We start from the raw sequence: 17407 nt of genomic DNA, 5'->3' as shown, positions 1-17407 counted from the left end.
GCTATTATCGAATGAAGTTATACAATGTATATGAACTGTAATTTCTACTAACAGATCAGTGTGAAATGTCTCAATGTAACGTGATTCGTTCTTACCAAGAAAATTCTAGTATCTTCTATAGTATAATTGCTATCCCGCCTTAATCCCGGGAGCTACGTTTTCTTTGTGGCGCATGAGCCAATCAGATACGTGGTGGTGATGAGTCACCGCTCTCGTTATAAGTAGGAGGCTTGTGACGCAGCACTCAGATTCTACACAGCCGCTAGAAGAGGAAGAACGGAGTGTCGGACTGGTGTGGTCTTACTTATTACTATCGTCTATTAGGAGGAGGTAGGTTATACATAAGATGAAGCTGTAATTGTGTAGTGTTTTTTTGTGCTTAATACTGTGGGGTACACAAGTGCTACTGTACTGTTATTTTCTATTGGGCGGGAAAGAGGTTCGGGTGTGAAATGGCGATTGCAATTGTGTTTTTGAGAAGTAGAGTGGTCGGTGGCTTTATCGCTTGAGATGCCGACTGCGCTCTGTGTCTGTACGATCGTTCTTTATCGGGCTGTGGTGTGGGTTATACCATGTTACTATGGGGGTGGCTAGTGGGGTAGCATTAGCTGTGTATTGGGAGCTCTAATGGTATGGCTGATTAGTACGGTGTTGGCTTGTGAAGACATTCTGCTAACCTCATCAGGTCACTAAAGGCTGTCATGTGTTAGATCAGTCAGCAGACGCTAGATATAGGGCTGCTAAAGGTATAATATGCTCAGATATGAGTGGTGTATACTTAGAACCTACAATTATCTGCCTATTTGGAATCTGCAGTTACAGTACATCTCTACTTCTGGTATCTAATACAAAATATTGTGGTCTATAATGTAATATATGTATTGATACCATGATTTTTTTTTTTTCTCATTTTCTTCAACATACATCGATTTTAAACACCCACTCCAGGGTTTTAGTGGTGGTTCTTGTTGGAGTTGACCTTTTAATTAAACCCCATGTACTCTCCTAGTCGCTTCACTGCTTAATGATGCTACTTAAGTTTTGTTGCTAATGTCTGTAATCAGTTACATCGCAAGAGGCCAATGGAAGTCTTGAAAGCCAGGTTGAAGCCCCCTCAGACTTTTGTTGTGGTTTTTGGTGTGCTCCATGAAACACTGGAGCTGCTGGCAGAGGTCATAGGTCGCCAAATGCTTTTCTGGAGCATTGGTAATAAAGATAAGGCTGCCAAGAGTATTACAGTGCTGGAAACTTGCATTGAAACCACCACTCCAATGGTGCTATTTAAAAAAAAAAATAAAACATCCTTGCTGTAGTGGTGCTTTAATTGGGTTTGATTAAAATTCTAGCAGGGTAAGGCCGGCTTCACTCATCCAGCTTTTCACTGGTTTGCTGGATTTGGCGCATGCCAGTACAGTGTATACAGTACAATGGCAGCATAGCAACTTCCTGGTCACATGACAGCATAACAGCATGTGACTGGTTGTCGCGCTGCCATTTTACTGTATACTGTACTGGCATATGCTGAATCCGGTAAACCGGCGACTAGCTGGGTGTGGGAAACTAGCCTAAAGCAGTTGACATTAAAGGCTTTAGCTGAGGGTCTTGTATTATATGCTGCTACTAATGGCTACATTTTTTAACATGATTTTTTTTTTTTTCTTTTTTTCCAAGGTCAGAATGCAGATCTTTGTGAAAACACTTACTGGCAAGACAATCACCCTTGAGGTGGAACCCAGTGACACAATTGAAAATGTAAAAGCAAAGATCCAGGATAAAGAGGGTATCCCACCAGATCAGCAGAGATTGATCTTTGCTGGCAAGCAGCTTGAAGATGGCCGAACCCTTTCAGACTACAATATCCAGAAAGAATCCACCCTCCACCTTGTACTTCGTCTGAGGGGTGGCATGCAGATCTTTGTCAAAACCCTGACTGGCAAGACCATAACCCTTGAAGTAGAGCCCAGTGACACTATTGAGAACGTGAAGGCCAAGATCCAGGACAAAGAGGGTATCCCACCAGATCAGCAGAGATTGATCTTTGCTGGCAAGCAGCTTGAAGATGGCCGCACCCTTTCAGACTACAATATCCAGAAAGAATCCACCCTCCACCTTGTACTTCGTCTGAGGGGTGGCATGCAGATCTTTGTCAAAACCCTGACTGGCAAGACCATAACCCTTGAAGTAGAGCCCAGTGACACTATTGAGAACGTGAAGGCCAAGATCCAGGACAAAGAGGGTATCCCACCAGATCAGCAGAGATTGATCTTTGCTGGCAAGCAGCTTGAAGATGGCCGCACCCTTTCAGACTACAATATCCAGAAAGAATCCACCCTCCACCTTGTACTTCGTCTGAGGGGTGGCATGCAGATCTTTGTCAAAACCCTAACTGGCAAGACCATAACCCTTGAGGTAGAGCCCAGTGACACCATTGAGAACGTGAAGGCCAAGATTCAGGACAAAGAGGGTATCCCACCAGATCAGCAGAGATTGATCTTTGCTGGCAAGCAGCTTGAAGATGGCCGAACCCTTTCAGACTACAATATCCAGAAAGAATCCACCCTCCACCTTGTACTTCGTCTGAGGGGTGGCATGCAGATCTTTGTCAAAACCCTGACTGGCAAGACCATAACCCTTGAAGTGGAGCCCAGTGACACTATTGAGAACGTGAAGGCCAAGATCCAGGACAAAGAGGGTATCCCACCAGATCAGCAGAGATTGATCTTTGCTGGCAAGCAGCTTGAAGATGGCCGCACCCTTTCAGACTACAATATCCAGAAAGAATCCACCCTCCACCTTGTACTTCGTCTGAGGGGTGGCATGCAGATCTTTGTCAAAACCCTGACTGGCAAGACCATAACCCTTGAAGTAGAGCCCAGTGACACTATTGAGAACGTGAAGGCCAAGATCCAGGACAAAGAGGGTATCCCACCAGATCAGCAGAGATTGATCTTTGCTGGCAAGCAGCTTGAAGATGGCCGAACCCTTTCAGACTACAATATCCAGAAAGAATCCACCCTCCACCTTGTACTTCGTCTCAGGGGTGGATTTTAAATTTTAGACTCATTCCATGTTGCTATTTGTTGCACTGTGTTTGTATGTATGCTACAGTCACAATCCTGTAGGCCTGTTGTAGTTAAATAAAGATTGTTGCACAGCAGATGTTTGCCTTTTTGATCAGATCATGGCTTTTGCCAGAGAATAAACCTAAATTGCTTGTCCACTACTAACACAACCCCTTCTGATTCCATTAGTTTACATCAGTTAAAATAAAAGACCCTGTACACTCCTACCACTCTTGCACTGTCTGCAACCACAGTTCAGAGCTCATGTGATGTCACGAGAGCCCCTCATTTAATCACCGCTGGCTTCTCTTCCTGCCTTTAAATCACATGAGATAATCAACAGTAAGTGACACTGTAGCTCACTCACTACTCTTTGATTGCTCATTTGGTCTGAAGGTGTTTGTATAAAAAAGCTAGTTCTTGGATGTGGGGTTTCTGTCTACAGCACTGGAATGGCATAATAAGGAGTAATGTATTTTTTTTTTTTTTCCCTAACTGGGAGAAATTGGTGGAATCAGAAGGGGTTGTTCAAGTAGTGGATAACCTGGTGACTTTTTTTTGTGCAATTTCAATTCTAGAAAATTGGGACTTTTGTATTAAATGGAGTCTTGGCAGATAATGCCTGCTCAAGTACAGGCACTGGGTGCACAATGTGACCAGTCAAAAGGATTTTCATATATAACCTAAAGCCAGTGCCTGTATAGCACTATCAGGCTGATTCTATACAGACCTGCAGTGGTCATCTTGGATGTTTAGTTTTTGAAATCCAAGAAAGTGAAGTGTGTAAAATGAGCAGCTTCTTGAGTGACAGTTGCAGTGGAGCAGATCATATATTCAGTTATCCCCTCTGTTAGAATTAGCATAAGCATTATACAAACTATTCACTTTGTCTAGCAGGACCTGTGAGGTCATAACCATGTGACCTGGTATCCAACTTTGGTGCCTTCTGGTCACATGGGTATGGTCTCACCACAGGTCCTGCTAGGCAAAGTAAGTCGTTTGTATAATGCTTATGCTAATTCTAACAGAGGGAGGAGATAACTATGAATATATGATCTGCTTCAGTGCAACTGTCACTCAAGAAGCTGCTCATTTTACAAACTTTACTTTCTTGGATTTCAAAACCTAAACATCCAAGATGACCACTGCAGGTCTGTATAGATAAGCAGCCTGATAGTGCCAGTATAGCACTGGCTTTAGGTTATATGCAAAAGTCCTGTGTTTGGTTCCCTTCAAAGGGAACCTGTCACCAGTTTTTTGCCATATAAGCTGCAGCCAACACCAGTTGGCTCTTTATATATACAGCATTCTAACATGCTGTGTAGAACATACACTTTAAAACTCGCCTAAACCGGTTGCTGCTGTGGATGTGGCTCAAATGGGTGTCTTCGTCCTCTGGTGCCTGTGCCTCCTTTCGGCCATCTTTGCTTCCAACTTCTTGAGCCGCAGTGCATGACGTGTCAATCATACACACATCAGCATTCAGGTCCTGAGCAGGTACACTTTGATCTGCCCTGAGCAGGGCAGATCAAAGTATTATAGTGCACATGCGCAGGACCGGCAAGTGTCATGCAGACAGACTTCAGAAGGAGGATGAAGATAGCCGAATGAGGAGGCGCTGGCACCTTAGGACTAAGACGCCCATTTGAGCCACATCCACCAGAGACCGGTTTAGATAAGTATTATAAAGTGTTTATGTTCTATACTTCGGCCTGGACTCGTATACAGCATTCTAACATGCTGTGTATATAGGAGCCCACTGGTGGTGGCCACAGCTTATAGGGCAAAAAACTGGTGACTGGTTCCCTTTAAAGGGATATAACCTAGTGCCAGTATAGCACTGGCCTTATCGGGCTGCTTATCTACTTACAAGAAGTGGTCAGCTTGGGTGTTTAGGTTTTACAATCATAAACATCTGACTGGTGACAGGTTCCCTTTAAGTGCATTTTCCCACCTACTTGTTTTTCTATCTCTTGGCTCTATAAAGCTAGAGTGGTAAGTGAGGGGCAGAGATGCACTTGAAGGTCTGGCCACACAAACTATGCAGAAAGCACCTGTGGTTTTAAGGGTACCGTCACACTTTAGTGACGCTCCAGCTATGTGACCTGGTCAGGATCGCTGGTGCATCGCTACATTGTCGCTGGTGAGCTGTCAATAAGGCAGATCTCACCAGTGACCAGCCACCAGTGACATGTGGAAGCGATGCTGTGCTTAGTAACTAAGGTAAATATCGGGTAACCAAGCAAAGCACTTCCCTTAGTTACCCGATATTTACCTTGGTTACAAACGCACACCGCTTAGCGCTGGCTCCCTGCTCTCCTAGCCAGAGTACACATTGGGTTAATAAGCAAATTGCTTTGCTTATTTACCCGATGTGTACTCCGGCTATGTGTGCAGGGAGCCGGCACTGGCAGCCTGAGTGGCGTACGCTAGTAACCAAGGTAAATATCGGGTAACCAAGCAAAGGGCTTCGCTTGGTTACCTGATATTTACCTTGGTTACAGCTTACCGCAGGCTGCCAGACGCCAGCTCCTGCTCCCTGCACATTTAGATCGTTGCTCTTTCGCTGTCAAACACAGTGATGTGTTCACATCACAGCGGGAGAGCAACGTCCAAAAAATGAACCAGCACTGTGTAACGAGCAGTGATTTCACAGCAGGTGCCAGATCGCTGCTCAGTGTCACACAGTGAGATCGCTAATGAGGTCACTGGTGCATCACAAAAACTGACTGAGCAGCGATCTTGCTATGTGAAAAGTACCCCTAAGTCACTCTGGTTACGTTCATAAGTGCAAATTTTTATGGTCTGTACTAAGGATGTTGCTTGAAACTCTGTGGGTCTCTAGCCCGCTTTACTTAATTACCACATAAGCAACACCCCCTTACTAAAGACTTAATATTGGCACTAATTAAAGCCCATTTTCAAACTATGACAGATTAAAACAAATCTGGATTACTTAAAAGCAGAGAATAAAAAAACTGGTCATGGACTGATTGTCATGGGTAATCTCCCTGCTTTTGTGTTGCTTACATGGCCATCTTTTCCTGCACAAGTCGACTGATTAAAGCAGCTAATGTGTAATGTGCCCCTAACAGTCGCGGGTGGATCTGTGTTGTGTCTGTGGCTGTTAAACCCTGCTGACTATCTTTTGACAGCGGGATATAACATGTGGGGTGTGCTTAATTACCTGCCTCTGACATGCTCATAGGGTGCTGATGGGGTGTTATGACAGCCAAGGATTAGCTGATGACCCATGGCTGTCATTATGATCTTCCTGTGAATGTGGACTGTGACTGACATTCATAGCAGATGGCTTTTTTTTTTTTGCACTGATCTGTATAGGATAGACAATTTTAGTGTTAAGTTTTCCAATTATGAAAAGTTCAAATAACCTCCCTTTTAAAACATTGCAATTATAATACACCATTTGGTATCTCTGCAATTCAGCAATGCCCAATTTAGCAAAATAAAGTTGCTAAACCAACAAAAATCAACTCCAGAATTGCAGGGTTTTTTTCTACAACAAAGTTTAAAACAAGTGCTCAGGATCCTGTATATACCCCAATAGTACAGTATGTCAATTAATATCAGCTCGGTGCAAAAAAGCAAGACCACTCAAGATGACAAAAGTAACATTTTTTTTTTTTGGGAAGTCATGATTCAGGCCCTGTGCGTCCGCTGTGGGATTTGCTGCAGAAAATGTGTCTTAACATTGCTGCAGTCAGTTTCCCAGTAAATCCTATGGGTTTTAAAAAAAATAAATGCCGTGTGCACACTTTCTCCCCCCCCCACCCCGCTTCCATTACATTATGTTGAATAGTGTTATTCAAAAACAAACAGGCCCTCACAGCTATAACTATGGAAAAATAGTTATGGCTCTTAGAATAAAGGGAGGAAAAAACACAAATGTGTAAAACTGAAAAATTGCCTAGTTCTTAAGGGGGGATATACTGTAGATAGTGATGGGTGAAATGTGCTCAGTACTCTTATCGAGCAGTTTGATGCAATGTGAGTCCCTGCATCTTTGCCATGCTAAGGCCGTTGCCATCTTGACTACTGACATTGTTGTGATTGGTTGGCTATGTAGTGTTAGTGTCTATGTAAAATCCAGAGATGTCAGGTTTGCTGCATTCTACCTGGAGATAGTGTAGTGACTAGGGCAGGGGTGGGAAACCAGTGGGTTGTGTGCAGCTCGCAATGACTTGCTAAGACTCCCTGGCAGATTTCCAGGGACTGCAGTGCTGGGGTGGCAGCTGCGTCTTACTGGCCCTTTATTCCCAGCATATGGTGTGACACTGCAATTTCTGCACCAAAAGATTATATCCCAAGTGCCAGTGTGAGGACGAACTTTGGGTGGGGCAGATGTGACATATGCTCTTGTCTCAGAGAAGAGGAGCAGCAGCCCCAGTGTCCCCCAGGTCAGTCTGTGCGTTCCTCCACCCCCCCCCACCTCCTCCTTTTCCTGGGCTGTCTGTGCTTTCTGCCAATGCTGTATATACTCCCAGTGATGTCTATGCTCCACAGCTTTCCTAGTGCTGTATAGTCTACCCCTCCCCAGTGATGTATTTGCCCACAGTGTCTCTATTGATGTGTATGCCTCCTCAGTCATGTCTATGCCCCCAGCATATTCTTCCCAATCCTCTCCTGGGATGTATATGTCCCAGCCTCCCCAGTGATGTATATTCCTCCCAGCACTCTCCTGTGATGTGCGAGGGGCTGCTAAGTCTTTGGCTTTACCCTGAAAGAAACGAGAGAGGATGATTAAACTTTACATTTATTCCACATACTCTCCATTGATGGCAACACATTTCTTACATCAGTATTCCGAGTTATGTAAGCCTAGCAAAAAGGACTTTGGTTGGGCCTCCAAATCAGGCAGCTATGGCATCAGAAATGGTGTGAAATTTGGTACTCTTGAGCTGTTTAGTCAGAGGGAGCTAGATCTGGTGAATAAGGTGGGTGATCAACCAGCTGGAAGCCCAGCTCTGCCAGGTTTGCTGTGGTTGCTTGTGTAGTGTGAGTGGAGGTGTTGTCTTGCAGGAACAAGATTCCTTTGGACAGCTTTCCACGCCTTTTGGCTTTCAGAGCTGCCTTCAATTAGTCCAAAAGTTCAATGTAATGCCTTGCATTGATGGTGGAATTCTTTTGAAGGTAGTCCACTAGCAGCACGCCCTCCTTATCCCAGAGCACAGACGCCATCACATTAAGTGGCTGATTTTTGCACCCTGAACTTCTTTGGACGAGAAGAACTACTGTGCCTCCACTGTTTTGACTGCTCCTTGTTTTCAGGATCATACAAATAAATCCAGCTCTCATCCATATGGACTGGGAAGTTTTCACTCGCATGCTTTTCTAATCTGTTGTCAAACAATTGGGTACCCACTTTGGAGATAGCTTCCTCATGTTAAAATGTTCAGGGATAATGGCAAAAAACACATTCATGTTAAATCCCCATGTCTGCTATTGCTTTAGCTGAAATTCGTCGATTCTCCAGTATGAGGCTGGGCACAGCATCGACGATCTCTGTAACATCCACTTGGTCACCCATGACGTTTCTCATCATTACTACTGATGTGGCCTGTTTTAAATTTGGCAGCCCAGTTATTAACTGTGGAATATGAAGGGTATTGATCCCCCCCCCCCCATGTCTGCGACATCACCATGGATATCCTCGCAAACATTCCTTGCAGAAACTAATTTTATCACTCCTCTCCTCTCAGTTGCTGTGAATATTGCATTAGACTCCATTTTGTTTCCCGCGTTCGTAGAACACTGTTGTCATAAGCAACACAAAATTTTGAAAACATATTAGACACTTAAGGCTTTCATGTCATGTTACATTTGTTACCATAGAAGCAAAAAAAAAAAATCACAAAGCGAAAGACTTATCAGCCCCTCGTATATGCCTCTATTCCCTCCTGTGCTGTATATACAGCAGTCCCAGTTGACTCAAACCTGGAAAAGCAGTTGTGAAACGTAAATATCACAACTGCACCAAAGAGAAGCCTCTCCAGCCACCACTGAGTTAATTGTTTCATAAAACATTGCAGGGTAATTTTCAAGTTGATAATTTTGTGCAGCTCCCGAATTATAGTAGAAATTTCCAAATGGCCCCCGGCAGAAAATAAGTTCCCTACCTCTGGACCAGTAAGAGAGTCTACTGAAGAAGGGACAGTTTGTTAGAGTGTGACAGAACTTGCTTGTACAACAGTAAACAAACAGTCCTTTTAAAGGTTAATTGAAAGCTATGCTATTCTCTAATACCGTTCTTATTCTGCATTTACTGTAGGGCAAGCTTCAAGACTAGGAGTAGTGTATTAGAGGCGTGTAGGTAGGGATTCTAGCCTTACAGACCGTGCGCTGATACCTAAAATATTTCATACTCTAATAATACTGCTGTTATTCTTCATGTAGTCTAGGGTGAGTTCCTAGAGTAGCATATTGTATTAGAGACATGTAGGTAGGAATTCTAACCTTATAGACTGCTGCTAGCTAAAGAAAAATAAAGGCCGCTTTACACGCTGCGATATCGTGACCGATATCGCTAGCGTGCGTACCCGCCTCCATCGGTTGTGCGACACGGGCAAATCGCTGGCCATGGCGCACAACATCGCGCGGACCCGTCACACATACCTGCCTAGCGACGTCGCTGTGACCGGCGAACCGCCTCCTTTTTAAGGGGGCGGTTCGTTTAGCGTCACTGAACCGCCGCCCAATAGAAGCGGAGGGGCGGAGATGAGCGGGATGTAACATCCCGACCACCTCCTTCCTTCCTCATTGCGGGCAGGCGCAGGTAAGGAGAGGTTCCTCGTTCCTGCGGTGTCACACGTAGCGATGTGTGCTGCCGCAGCAACGAGGAACTACATCGCTAGCTGCTAGCGATGTCACCGATGAGCGATTTTGAACGTTTTTGCGACGATTCAAAATCACTCATAGGTGTCACACGCCACGACATCGCTAAAGCGGCCGGATGTGCGTCACAAATTCCGTGACCCCAACGAGATTGCTTGAGCGATGTAGCAGCGTGTAAAGTGGTCTCAAAGCTATAATGATACTGCTCTTTGCAACAAATGTTGGGTGAGATTCTGGAGTAGGCATAATGTACTATGGTCCTGTAGTTGGGGATTGTAGGCTTACACAGAGTGCTGCTTCTAGCTTAAAAAAAATATATTGTCTAATAATACAGTTCTAAGTTGTATGTATAATTTTAAAATATGCTAGGCCTGCGGTAAGGGATGTGGAATTGGACGTCCCGCTGATGGTGGTGCATACAGACGCCGTGGCCATAAGCCAGGGCAAACTGGGCCTGCTGTGGGAGAACAGCAAAGACACTTGTCTAGACTTGGCTTTCTGTGTCCCTTTGCATGGGGGTGCGGAACACCATTGTTAAAGCCAAAACAGTGTGAGCATGTTGTGGGCTAGATGGCAGATAATGCTTCCATTCTATTTAGCTGCACCACCCTGTCTTCCACATGGTCCAGTCTGGCTAATGAAGAGTCAGCACATAATTCTCACCCTGATCCTCTTTCCCCCATCACGGCGAGACAAGTGACTATACTTGGACACACTGAGGAGCTCTTTACCTTTCCATTTTTGGCTTCCTCATGCCTCTCAATATGCACATTCCCAGAGGCACATGAGGAGATGGTGTGCAGTGATGCCAAAATATTTGAGCAGCCACGATCAGAAGAAGACGACAAAGGGAGAACGGCAATTACTCTCTCAATAGGTAAATGATGATGAGAGACTGTTGCCAGCAAATCAGATGACGTCTAGAAGTCAGGAGGAGGAACAGAGTGCAGAAGTGGAAAACAAGGTTGTGGATGAGGAAGTCAATGACCCAGCTTGCCGAGATGGCATGCAAAGCGAGGACAGCAGCTCAGAGGGCAAGGGATCCGTCGCAACACAATAGGCAGCAAGAGACTGGTGGGTGGGATGAGGGGTGGGAAGGTGTACAAGTGTTCCCCAGAGCACCCACACGTGGCAAGATCCCAGGCCAAGGGTTAGGTGTTACCCAGTTTAGCATTTTTTTTTTTTACACAGAAAGTGCAGAAGAAAACGGTCATTTGCAACCTGTGCCATACCAAGCTCAGTAGAGGCCAGTACACTACCAGCCTGACCACCTCCAACATGCTCTGGCACATATCCAAACACCAGACTAGGTGGGTCGAACGCCTTGGTCTACAATCATTGTGTGGGGGTGACAACCACTGCCTCTTCCCCTGTGCTATGTGCTGGTCAATGCCCTATTCAGGATACAGGAGTGTATGCCTCCCGCCCTGAAAGTGTTTTTGCAAATTCGCAAACACCACGTCCACTTCCTTGTCCCAATGCAGTGTCCAGCTGTCTCCACCTCAGGCCTTCGAGGGCATGCAGCCATTGCCAGCAAATCAGACACTGCCACCCACCCACAGGCCTAAACACTAAATGACCACATCTCCAGACTGCTTGCCCTGGAAATGTTGCCGTTTAGGCTTGTGGACACAGGCTTTATGCAACCATGTGTCCGATATCATGACGCATGCCCTTATTATTGCAGTTACTGGCAAGGTCCACTTAACCATGGACACATAGACAAGTACTTTTGGCCATGGATGCTACATTTCCCTGATGGCACATTGGGTGAACCCCATGGAGGCAGTATACAAGTTGGACCCTAGACCAACACACGTGCTAACGCCACCCCTAATATATCAGGCCATAGTGCCATCAGGGTTTCCTCCAAATCCTATGCTAGTTCCTGCACCTGCTCCTGCCCATGCCCTGGAACTCAACATTACAAATGTTGGAAATGCTTTGTGAGCAGCAGAGGGCTGAAGTCTACCACACATGGCAGACCTTATGTCTCGCTGCCTTTCTAGTGACCATTTTGATATACACATTGTGGGCAATGCAGATTGCTGGTTGTGCACCCTTCTCGACTCACTCTACTAGGAGAACTTTACATCTCTCATTCCTAAAATGGTGCAATACCAGAAGGCCATAGTTTAAGAATTGGTCAAAACAATTCCATCTGGCAATGCTGGCAGCAAAAGTCATAGTTCTTTGCACGACTAAAGGCTGCTTTACACGCAATGACATCGCTAACGAGATGTCGTTGGGATCGCGGAATTCGTGACACACATCCGGCCTCGTTAGCGTCGTCGTTGCGTGTGACACGTAAGAGCGACCGCTAACGATGCAAAATACCTAAACGTTGATCATTGACACGTCGTTCCTTTCCCAAATATCGTTGCTGCTTTTGGATGCAGGTTGTTCGTCGTTCCTAAGGCAGCACACATCGCTACGTGTGACACCCCAGGAACGACGAACAACACCGTACCTGCGTCCTCCGGCAACGAGGTGGGCGTGACTTTCCTGCGGCTGCTCTCCGCCCCTCCGCTTCTATTGGACGCCTGCCGTGTGACGCCGCACGAACGCCCCCTTAGAAAAGAGGCCCGAGTGCCGGAGGCCAGTACAGGAAGCAGTGAAGGACATGCAGGGGTGCCAGACAGAGTGCCCTGGGTCGCAGGGAGACGCCCGGACCGGCGAACGGGAGGCACGGAGGACGCAGAGGAGGGGGAGTGAGAGGGGCAGCCGTGGGCAGGAGGACCGGGGATCGGAGCAGTGAGTGACAGGTGGCGCTGGGACCCGGGGAGCGTGACAGTACCCCCTCCCTCACGCCTCCCTCCCCGCAACCGTGACCAGAAGTCACGTAGCAGAGGAGTGCCAACGTTCTCCTGGGGTTCCCAGGACCGGTCTTCGGGACCGTAGCCCTCTCAATCAACAAGAAAAAACTGCTTAACCCGCACTGTCTTCATGGCCACTATACCTTTTACCGCATACACATCGTCATCAGCAATAGGAGGAGGAGGAGTACCGGCATCAGAAGAGAAGGGACCAAGGACGACTGGCTTAAGCAAGGAGACGTGGAAAGAGTTAGGGATCCGCATCGTGGCGGGGAGCTGTAGTTTGAGACCTCATTAATCCGTTTGATGACCTTGAAAGGACCGATGTACTGCGGACCCAACTTGTAAGATGGAATCTTCATTGTATTTGGAGGCAAGCCATACCAAATCTCCAGGAGAGAAGTGAGGCGGGTCAAGGCGTCTCTTGTCCGCATGTTTCTTTATCTGGGCGGAAGCACGTTCAAGGGAGGTTTTGACAGAACTCCATATGTTAGAGAAGTCCCTGGACAGGGCATCTGCAGCGGGAACATCAGAAGTCGAGGATACCGGTAATGGAACGGAAGGCTGGAGACCGTAGACAACATAGAAGGGAGAGCTGGAGGAGGATTCACTGACGTGATGATTATGGGAGAACTCAGCCCAAGGGAGTAGCGTGGACCAGTCGTCATGATGGACGTTGACGTAATGTCGAGGGAAGGAAGTCAGGATCTGGTTGACTCGTTTGACTTGACCATTAGACTGGGGATGGTAGGCCGAGGAAAAGTCCAAAGACACTCCCAGAGTGCCCTCCAGAAGCGCGAGGTGAACTGAGTTCCTCTGTTGGACACTATATGCAAGGGAAATCCGTGCAGCCGAAAGATGTGCTGAATGAAGGCATCGGCGAGTTCCGGAGCAGAGGGTAGGCCGACCATGGGGACGAAATGAGCCATCTTCGAGAATCGGTCCACTACGAACCAAATGACTGTATTTCCCTAGGATAATGGCAAGTCCGTGATAAAATCCATGGCTATGTGTTGCCATGGAACGGAGGGAATCAGTAGAGGCAGGAGACGGCCATAGGGCAGGTGTTTGGGCGTCTTGTTTCAGGTACAGGATGGACAAGTGGAGACAAAGGAGACAACATCCTTACGGAGAGACGGCCAACAATAGTAACGGATAATAGTGCTCCAAGTTTTCTTCTGACCGACGTGTGCGGACACTTTCGAAGAATGCCCCCACTGAAGAACCTTGAGTCTGTCTGTCTCCGTGACGAAGGTCTTTGCAGGGGGTATCTGTGACAGGAGCCACCGGAATGACCTTACTAGGACAAATTATGGACTGGTTTGTCTCTTCCTCTTGCTCCACCGGATCGAAGGACTGGGACAAGGCATCAGCCCGCACATTTTTGTCCGCGGGCCGGAAATGTAGTTGGAAGTCAAACCGGGCAAAGAACAGGGACCAACGGGCTTGTCGCGGGTTCAGCCTTCGAGCAGATCGCAGATACTCCAGGTTTTTATGGTCGGTGTAAATGATAACTGGGTATATCGCACCCTCTAACAGGTAACGCCATTCCTCCAAAGCCAGCTTGACAGCAAGGAGCTCTCGATCACCAATGGTATAGTTGCGTTCGGGTGCCGAGAAGATTTTGGAGAAGAAGCCGCATGTGACCAATTTCCTGGTGGACGACTTCTGCATGAGCACGGCCCCGGCCCCTGAGGAGGAGGCATCCACCTCCAAGGTGAATTGTCGGTTCAACTCCGGTCTGTAGAGAACAGGAGAGGAGGCAAACGCCCACTTTAGGGAACAGAAAGCGGCGTCGGCCTTAGGTGACCAGTCTTTCAGGTTGGCCCCCTTCTTGATCAAGGCGGAGAGAGGTGCCGTCAGACCAGAGAAGTGGGGGAAAAACTGGCGATAATAATTGGCGAAGAAGCCTAGGAAGCGTTGGATGGCTTTCAGTCCGGAGGGAGGAGGCCACTTGAGGATAGAAGACACCTTCCCAGGATCCATCTGCAGGCCTGTGTCGGATATCACGTAGCCCAGAAAGGGAAGGGACGTCCGTTCAAACACACATTTTTCGTACTTGGTGTACAGATGGTTCTCCCTAAGCCTTTGCAGAACGAGTTGTACGTTTTTTCTGTGGGTCGGTAAGTCCGGGGAATAGACCAGGATATCATCCAGATATACGACCACACAGACGTAGAGAAGATCCCTGAAGACATCGTTCACCAGTTCTTGGAAGACCGCCGGGGCATTACAGAGACCGAAGGGCATCACACAGTATTCGTAGTGTCCGTCATGGGTGTTGAATGCCGTGTTCCATTCGTCTCCCGGGCGAATACGGACCAGGTTATAAGCTCCACGAAGGTCTAGCTTGGTGAAGATACGGGCCCCTCTGAGCCGATCGAATAGCTCCGGGATCAAGGGTAGAGGATATTTGTTCTTTACGGTGATCTGGTTCAAGCCCCGGTAGTCGATGCAAGGGCGTAAGTCACCTTCTTTCTTCTTAACGAAGAAAAACCCTGCTGCCGCAGGAGACGAGGATCTCCTGATGAACCCCCTTGCCAGGTTATCTGCTATGTAGTCAGACGTGGCCTGGGTCTCGGCAGGGGACAAGGGTTAGATCCGTCCACGAGGAGGAGTAGTGCCTGGCAGCAAGTCGATGGCACAGTCATAGGGTCGATGTGGCGGTAATACCTCTGCTTCTTTCTTGTCGAACATGTCCACAAAAGACCAATATGCAGCAGGCAGTCCCGGTAGAGACTCCGGTGCCGGAGGCTGATGGACGGGCCGTACAGACTGCAGACAGTTCTCGTGACAAGACTGACCCCAACGGCTAATGTCTCCAGAGCGCCAACTGACGACAGGTTCATGTACTCATAACCAGGGTAGGGAGGGCCCAGCAAGAGCGGGTGAGCTAGTTTCGGGAGGACATATAGAGCAATCTTTTTGGTTTGTAGAGCGCCAATACGGAGTTCCACGGGTTTGGTAATAAACAACACTGGTTCAGAGAGGGGTTTCCCATCCACGGAGGCGATCACAAGGGGTTTTGACAGCGGGTTGACAGGTACCCGGTATTTGTCCACCGTAGCCTGATGGATGTAATTGTCCGCTGCCCCCGAGTCAAGGTATGCCTCTGCCGTGAACTGGGTCTCCTCCGTCGTCACTTGGACGGTCAGCGTAACCGGATCCGAGAGGGTTCCGGTACCTAGGGTGGCCTCTCCTACCAACCCCAGGCTTTGGAGTTTCCCGGCTTCTTGGGACAGGAACGAAGCAGGTGTGTACTGCCTCCACAGTAGAAGCACAGACCCTTGGCGAGACGCTCTGCTCGGCATTGCACGGCTTGTCCTAGACGATCTATTTGCATGGATTCGGGAGTAGAGTTGCCAGGTAGCACTGATTGGGGGACAGTGGACCTCTGCGGAGTGGAGGCGTGATGTGTCGGTCGCCTCTCCCGGGATACCTCCTTGGACCGTTCCTGGAAACTGAGATCAATCCGGGTTGCTAGAGAGACCAGACCATCTAGGGTAGGAGGAACATCACGACCAGCTAACTCGTCCTTGATGCGGCCGGAGACGCCCTCCCAGAAGGCTGCTGTCAATGCCTCGGTGTTCCATCCTAGCTCAGAGGCAAGCGTACGGAACCGGATGGCATACTGGCCCACCGTTAGGGTTCCTTGGCGTAGCCGGAGGAGTGAAGAGGCGGCCGTGGAAGTGCGTCCCGGTTCATCAAAGGTGTTACGGAAGGCCTCAAGGAATCCCCAGATGTCAGTAGTCACTGGATCTTCTTTCTCCCATAAGGGATTAATCCAGGCCAAGACTTCACCCTCCAGATGGGACATCAGAAAGGCCACCTTTGCTTGATCAGATGCAAAGAGGTGTGGAAGCAACTTGAAATGCAACGAGCATTGATTTAAGAAACCTCTACTGGTCTTGGGGTCCCCGGCGTACCGGGGCGGAGAAGCTAGACGGAGTTTCGAGGTTGAAGACGAAGCCACTACTGAAGCCGCTGCCGTGTTCTGATCCAACAGAGATGTGGCTGTAGCTTGAAGGTTATTCAGACGGGTGTCCACTGATGACATAAAGGCCAGCATGTGAGATTGGGTCTCGCGTTGTCGTACCAGTTCTTGCTGTAATCCGGCCAACTGGGAAGCTAGTGCTCCGGCGGAATCCATGGCCTGTTCAAACTGTAACGTCCTGGAGATGGATTCACGTGGCCGTGCACCGGACTCCCCCAGTGAGGCAACCCGGAGCTAACCCCTATACAGGGACTGTCCGATCACCCCACCAGAGGGCCTAGATGCACGGTAGCCGGAACGGTAGGGGTACGGAGTCTGAGTCCTTCAGGGATCTGCACAGGAATGTCTCTGAGTCCAAGGGCACCGTAGGCAGGACAGATGACTGGAACCGGGTTCAGGTGCCAGGTAGGAACAGCAGACGGGGTTTGGGTCCAGCGACACGTGCAGGCTGATGTTACCAGGTGAAGTCGGGGATCGGTGACGGGTTCAGGCTGACGGAAGATGGCGGGATCCTCAGCAGACAGCCCCCGGGGTACTTCCTGGAGAATCAGCAGTCAGGACCAGGTCAGGGCGGCAGACGGACTCTGCAGAAGAGATAGAGTTAATCGGGACACAAGGCCCAGAGGGACCTGAACACCTAGCTCTGGGAACACGTTGAACAGGCACCGCCCACCTGGAAAGGG

At 48.2% G+C, this 17407-nt stretch overlaps 1 protein-coding gene and 1 long non-coding RNA gene across 2 annotated transcripts in view; both read left to right on the top strand.

The window, feature by feature from the left end:
- Positions 1-224: 224 nt before the first annotated feature.
- Positions 225-3157, top strand: LOC142291010 (polyubiquitin-C-like). The gene is made up of 2 exons (XM_075335192.1): positions 225-330; positions 1672-3157. Exon 2 carries the CDS (start codon positions 1678-1680, stop codon positions 3049-3051), a length of 1374 nt encoding a protein of 457 aa, XP_075191307.1. The 5' UTR covers positions 225-330; positions 1672-1677; the 3' UTR covers positions 3052-3157.
- A 4246-nt stretch (positions 3158-7403) lies between these two features.
- The window catches only part of LOC142283810 (uncharacterized), a 177638-nt gene continuing 167634 nt past the window's right edge, over positions 7404-17407 (top strand). Inside the window, exon 1 of the long non-coding RNA XR_012745406.1 lies at positions 7404-7480. This is a non-coding gene — a long non-coding RNA (uncharacterized LOC142283810). The remainder of the gene's footprint in view (positions 7481-17407) is intronic.

This window comes from Anomaloglossus baeobatrachus, chromosome 2, assembly GCF_048569485.1.
Source record: "Anomaloglossus baeobatrachus isolate aAnoBae1 chromosome 2, aAnoBae1.hap1, whole genome shotgun sequence".
Lineage (NCBI taxonomy): Eukaryota > Metazoa > Chordata > Amphibia > Anura > Aromobatidae > Anomaloglossus > Anomaloglossus baeobatrachus.
The sequence above is the reverse complement of the archived record's forward strand: the minus strand, read 5'-3'. Positions and strand labels throughout refer to the sequence as shown.